The 6413-nt window shown below is 51.6% G+C and overlaps 1 protein-coding gene across 4 annotated transcripts in view; it reads left to right on the top strand.

The window, feature by feature from the left end:
• Positions 1–6413, top strand: part of LOC118374579 (A disintegrin and metalloproteinase with thrombospondin motifs 2-like) — a 258205-nt gene that overhangs the window by 233296 nt on the left and 18496 nt on the right. For 2 of the 4 annotated variants that reach the window (XM_052488113.1, XM_052488112.1), the window contains exons 7-10: positions 4088–4193; positions 4677–4820; positions 5133–5265; positions 5721–5750. In XM_052488113.1, the coding sequence (XP_052344073.1) occupies positions 4088–4193; positions 4677–4820; positions 5133–5265; positions 5721–5750 (413 nt within the window). The remainder of the gene's footprint in view (positions 1–4087; positions 4194–4676; positions 4821–5132; positions 5266–5720; positions 5751–6413) is intronic. The other 2 variants (XM_052488114.1, XM_052488115.1) reach the window with 1 other exon arrangement.

Raw genomic sequence — 6413 nt, 5'->3', positions numbered from 1 at the left:
GAATGGACACTATTTACGTAATGCAATTCTTCAGAAAGTGGGCGTGGCTTCACAACGTTCTCAGATTTGAAGAAAATGGCGGAAAATATACTGCCAAAGTCCGACGAGATCAGATATAACAATGTGTTGCTTTAACTAATCATGACAAATGTTAAGAACATTTTGAGTCATGTAATAATGTAATGACTTTTCAAAAAAGTTGTTGGCTGACAATTTGTTAACTACACTGTCCTTACGAACCGCATAGCATATCATTACAGCAGTATGTACCGCTCTCTTTTTTGCCACCTATTGTAACATTAGTTGGTTACATGGAACTTGCCAGTATATTTACTTTATGGTATCTAACTACCTATCCAATGTGAATTGACTTGATTATTCACGTCATTCAGAGTTTAGCAAAATGGTGTAGTCGTTCGTTCGGGTCCGTTCGTAAATTCTAAATCTACTCCGATTTCAAAGCGCTCTCGCCTGACTGACAGAAGCTGAGCTCAGAATAACTGATGAATTTGCGAACACTCAACACCCATTGAATGTGGCCGGTGCCAGTAAACGTTGGCACAAAAAGGTAATTCAATTGTTGCCAACAGCATAGTCACTAACGCTCTGGTTAACATGAAAACTACCTAACCAGCTAACTAGTTAGAGGTAGGTCTTCTCTCATTTGTGTCTGGAAGAAGCCAATGACTGGAGTGGTGAAGGTCTGAACACTCGGATCAACCCTACTCCTCGGCCACAGCGCCCTGTGTACGCTCTCAATTTATAAATGACAATCTGACAACGCCCTGAATACACGAACGCCCTGAGCACACTCTGGCACTCCAGATTGAATTTACAAACACACCCAAAGTCTAGTAATTTGTTATGCTAACAAGCTAGCAAGAGGTTGCATAGCAACAGCATCAACTCCCGGTAGACAGGCGAAGAGCTAGTACCCTCAACCGAAAGGATATACTAAAATTACGGTATACTAAAATGAACGAATAGCATATAGTATGTGTTATATACTAATTAAGTATACAGTATGTTAGTATGGGTATTCAAACACAACACTCTTTCTTGCTCCCTTTATTCTTACTGATCCCTGACCACCCTTCTTTCTTTCTATTACAACTTCCCTGCCTCTCCTCCCTCCCTCTTCTCTTCCTTCCTCTCTTCCCTCCCTCCCTCCCTCCCTCCTCTCTTCCTCCCTCCCTCCCTCCCTCCTCTCTTCCTTCCTCTCTCCCTCCTCCTCTTCTCTTCCTGCCTCTCACCTCTCTCCCTCCTCTCTTTCTTCCTCTCTCCCTCCTCCTCCTCTCTTCCTGCCTCTCCTCCCTCCCTCCCTCCCCCCCCCTCCCTCCCTCCCTCCCTCCCTCCCTCCCTCCCTCCCTCCCTCCCTCCCTCCCTCCCTCCCTCCCTCCTCTCTTCCTTCCTCTCTCCCTCCTCCTCTTCTCTTCCTGCCTCTCACCTCTCTCCCTCCTCTCTTCCTGCCTCTCCTCCCTCCCTCCTCCCTCCCTCCCTCCCTCCCTCCCTCCTCCTCTCTTCCTTCCTCTCTCCCTCCTCCTCTTCTCTTCCTGCCTCTCACTTCTCTCCCTCCTCTCTTTCTTCCTCTCTCCCTCCTCCTCTTCTCTTCCTGCCTCTCACCTCTCTCCCTCCTCTCTTTCTTCCTCTCTCCCTCCTCCTCCTCTCTTCCTGCCTCTCACCTCTCTCCCTCCTCTCTTCCTTCCTCTCTCCCTCCTCCTCCTCTCGTCCTGCCTCTCCTCCCTCCCTCCTCTCTTTCTTCCTCTCTCCCTCCTCCTCCTCTCTTCCTGCCTCTCACCTCTCTCCCTCCTCTCTTCCTTCCTCTCTCCCTCCTCCTCCTCTCGTCCTGCCTCTCCTCTCTCCCTCCTCCTCTTCTCTTCCTGCCTCTCCTCCCTCCCTCCTCTTCCTTCCTCTCTCACTCCTCCTCCTCTCGTCCTGCCTCTCCTCCCTCCCTCTCTCCTCTTTCTTCCTTTCTCCCTCCTCCTCCTCTCTTCCTTCCTCTCTCCCTCCTCCTCTTCTCGTCCTGCCTCTCCTCCCTCCCTCCCTCCTCTTCCTTCCTCTCTCACTCCTCCTCCTCTCGTCCTGCCTCTCCTCCCTCCCTCTCTCCTCTTCCTTCCTCTCTCCCTCCTCATCCTCTCGTCCTGCCTCTCCTCCCTCCCTCCTCTCTTTCTTCCTCTCTCCCTCCTCCTCCTCTCTTCCTTCCTCTCTCCCTCCTCCTCTTCTCTTCCTGCCTCTCCTCCCTCCCTCCTCTTCCTTCCTCTCTCACTCCTCCTCCTCTCGTCCTGCCTCTCCTCCCTCCCTCCTTCCTCTTTCTTCCTCCCTCCCTCCCTCCTCTTTCTTCCTCCCTCCCTCTCTCCTCTTTCTTCCTCTCTCCCTCCTCCTCCTCTCTTCCTGCCTCCCTCCCTCCCTCCCTCCTCTCTTCCTTCCTCTCTCCCTCCTCCTCTTCTCTTCCTGCCTCTCCTCTCTCCCTCCTCCTCCTCTCGTCCTGCCTCTCCTCCCTCCCTCCTCTTTCTTCCTCTCTCCCTCCTCCTCCTCTCGTCTTGCCTCTCCTCCCTCCCTCCCTCCTATTTCTTCCTCTCTCCCTCATCCTCTTCTCTTCCTGCCTCTCCTCCCTCCCTCCTCTCTTCCTGCCTCTCCTCCCTCCCTCCTCTTCCTTCCTCTCTCCCTCCTCCTCTCTTCCTGCCTCTCCTCCCTCCCTCCTCTCTTCCTTCCTCTCTCCCTCCTCCTCCTCTTGTCCTGCCTCCCTCCCTCCTCTTCCTTCCTCTCTCCTCCCTCCCTCCTCTTCCTTCCTCTCCTCCCACCCTCCCTCCGATTCCTTCCTGCCTCCCTCCCTCCTCCTCTTGTCCTGCCTCCCTCCCTCCCTCCTCTTCCTTCCTCTCTCCTCCCTCCCTCCTCTTCCTGCCTCTCCTCCCACCCTCCCTCCTCTTCCTTCCTGCCTCCCTCCCTCCCTCCTCTTCCTTCCTCTCTCCCTCCTCCTCCTCTCTTCCTGCCTCTCCTCCCACCCACCCTCCCTCCTCTTCCTTCCTCCCTCCCTCCCTCCTCTCTTCCTTCCTCTCTCCCTCCCTCCTCTCTTCCTTCCTCTCTCCCTCCTCCTCTTCTCTTCCTGCCTCTCCTCTCTCCCTCCTCCTCCTCTCGTCCTGCCTCTCCTCCCTCCCTCCTCTCTTCCTTCCTCTCTCCCTCCTCCTCTTCTCTTCCTGCCTCTCCTCCCTCCCTCCTCTTCCTTCCTCTCTCACTCCTCCTCCTCTCGTCCTGCCTCTCCTCCCTCCCTCCCTCCCTCCTCTTTCTTCCTCTCTCCCTCCTCCTCCTCTCGTCTTGCCTCTCCTCCCTCCCTCCTCTTTCTTCCTCTCTCCCTCATCCTCTTCTCTTCCTGCCTCTCCTCCCTCCCTCCTCTCTTCCTGCCTCTCCTCCCTCCCTCCTCTTCCTTCCTCTCTCCCTCCTCCTCTCTTCCTGCCTCTCCTCCCTCCCTCCTCTCTTCCTTCCTCTCTCCCTCCTCCTCCTCTTGTCCTGCCTCCCTCCCTCCCTCCTCTTCCTTCCTCTCTCCCTCCTCCTCCTCTCTTCCTGCCTCTCCTCCCTCCCTCCTCTTCCTTCCTCTCTCCCTCCTCCTCTCTTCCTGCCTCTCCTCCCTCCCTCCTCTCTTCCTTCCTCTCTCCCTCCTCCTCCTCTTGTCCTGCCTCCCTCCCTCCCTCCTCTTCCTTCCTCTCTCCCTCCTCCTCCTCTCTTCCTGCCTCCCCTCCCACCCTCCCTCCTCTTCCTTCCTCCCTCCCTCCCTCCTCTCTTCCTTCCTCTCTCCCTCCTCCTCTTCTCTTCCTACCTCTCCTCCCTCCCTCCTCTTCCTTCCTCTCTCCCTCCTCCTCTTCTCTTCCTGCCTCTCCTCCCTCCCTCCCTCCGCTTCCTTCCTCTCTCCCTCCTCCTCCTCTTCTCTTCCTGCCTCTCCTCCCTCCCTACTCACTTCCTTCCTCTTCCTTCCTTCCTCTCTCCCTCCATCCCTCCCTCTCACTGCTCTCTTCCTTCCTTCCTCTCTCCCTCCATCCCTCCCTCTCACTGCTCCCTTCCTTCCTCTTCTCTCCCTCCTGTCTCCTTTCTTCAGGTTATGCTCCAGTAACAGGGATGTGTCACCCAGTGAGGAGCTGTACTCTGAACCATGAGGATGGCTTCTCTTCTGCCTTTGTGGTAGCACACGAGACGGGACATGTGTGAGTACACATACACTCAAACACACACACTTAATCACAGACACGCGCACACACACACACACACACACACACACACACTAAAATACACATACTCACACACACACACTCAAATACACGTACTCACACATATACACATACACACACACTCAAACACACACACTCAAACACACACACACATACACACACACACACTTAATCACACACACATAATCACAGACACGCGCACACACACTTAATCACAGACACACACACACACACACACACACACACACACACACACACACACACTAAAACACACATACTCACACACACACTCAAATACACGTACTCACACATATACACATACACACACACTCAAACACACACACTCAAACACACACACACACACTGTATCGACTTATTCCCACAATTTAAGTAGACCCATACGCCTGTTCCTCTGCTCCCCCCTCCCTCCCTCCCTCCCTGCCTCTCTCTCTCCCCCAGACTGGGTATGGAGCACGACGGCCAGGGGAACCGCTGTGGAGACGAGGTGCACATGGGGAGCATCATGGCCCCGTTGGTCCAAGCTGCCTTCCACCGCTTCCACTGGTCCCGCTGTAGCCAGCAGGAGCTGGGACGTTACCTACAGTGAGTCTATCACACACCTACTGTATACACACACTTACATACGTTACAATCCAAACAGCGTGTTTGCCTTTCCACTAGAACTGAATGACTCCCGACCACAAACAAACTATAGGAACTCCACTCTGTTAGGTCTGCCAGTGTTCAGCATACAGTTCTCCAATAGGAAAACTCATGCAGCCTGAGGAGGGGTGCTGAACTGAAATGTTGCTGTTCCCAACAATACAATACAAAATATGTTAAAACTACCACTCTCCTTTATTCACTGAATAAGAAACCACTGCTAGCTCATATATCTTTTGACTCCTCCCCCAGATCCTACGACTGTCTCCGTGACGACCCCTACGAACATAACTGGCCGTCCCTGCCCAGACTTCCTGGTCTGCACTACTCCATGAACGAACAGTGTCGCTTCGACTTCGGCGTGGGCTACGTAATGTGTACCGCGGTAAGAATTCCCCAAAGGAACTAGTGGTATACTAACACATCTACTAACTATATATTAATACTAGTATATACGTACATATGTCACCAGGGAAACAAGTATCTATTGCCACCTAACGGTCCTAACGTCTCCCACAGTTTTACCATTTCTCAGTATTTTGAAAAGCCACTCCAGCACCACTTCACACTTTCAGTTCCCACTGATGCAGTAGGATGACTAGGGTTACATCCACGCCTGGATAGAATGACTCCTCACTCCTCACTGAATTAAGTCCCTACTGACCTAAGTCCCCACTTGAATAAGTATTTTCCTTAAAGCATCTTGACACTGGCTGAAGAGCTCATCTTTTTTAGACAGGCTGTTCAAGAGCTGTTCTGATTGAGAGTTGAGCTGACCTGCTCTTTGCTTTGCACACGTTGCTAGATTACCCTGTATTCTGTTGTCAAACCATTCTTTAGCTGCAAAAGGTGAGCCAGGCTGGAACACAGGTAAGGTTACCCCCCCCCCCCACCCCCCCTCGGAGCCATGTGGCCGCTTTTTGCTTTTTCCTCTGATTGATATCAGTATCGTCGTCGTTGTTGCAACGTTACTCGTACATTCTTTAAATGATTTAGTTCTGCCCATCGTCACATTATTGTGCCTGGCATGTGTACTGCAGGATTCTAAACATAATGTTTCTGGTTCCCATATAGTACCTACCAGAGAGAAAAAAGTGTACTGCAGGATTCTAAACATAATGTTTCTGGTTCCCATATAGTACCTACCAGAGAGAAAAAAGTGTACTGCAGGATTCTAAACATAATGTTTCTGGTTCCCATATAGTACCTACCAGAGAGAAAAAAGTGTACTGCAGGATTCTAAACATAATGTTTCTGGTTCCCATATAGTACCTACCAGAGAGAAAAAGTGTACTGCAGGATTCTAAACATAATGTTTCTGGTTCCCATATAGTACCTACCAGAGAGAAAAAGTGTACTGCAGGATTCTAAACATAATGTTTCTGGTTCCCATATAGTACCTACCAGAGAAAAAAGTGTACTGCAGGATTCTAAACATAATGTTTCTGGTTCCCATATAGTACCTACCAGAGAGAAAAAAGTGTACTGCAGGATTCTAAACATAATGTTTCTGGTTCCCATATAGTACCTACC

The sequence above is a fragment of the Oncorhynchus keta genome, chromosome 30 (assembly GCF_023373465.1).
Source record: "Oncorhynchus keta strain PuntledgeMale-10-30-2019 chromosome 30, Oket_V2, whole genome shotgun sequence".
NCBI lineage: Eukaryota > Metazoa > Chordata > Actinopteri > Salmoniformes > Salmonidae > Oncorhynchus > Oncorhynchus keta.
The sequence above is the reverse complement of the archived record's forward strand: the minus strand, read 5'-3'. Positions and strand labels throughout refer to the sequence as shown.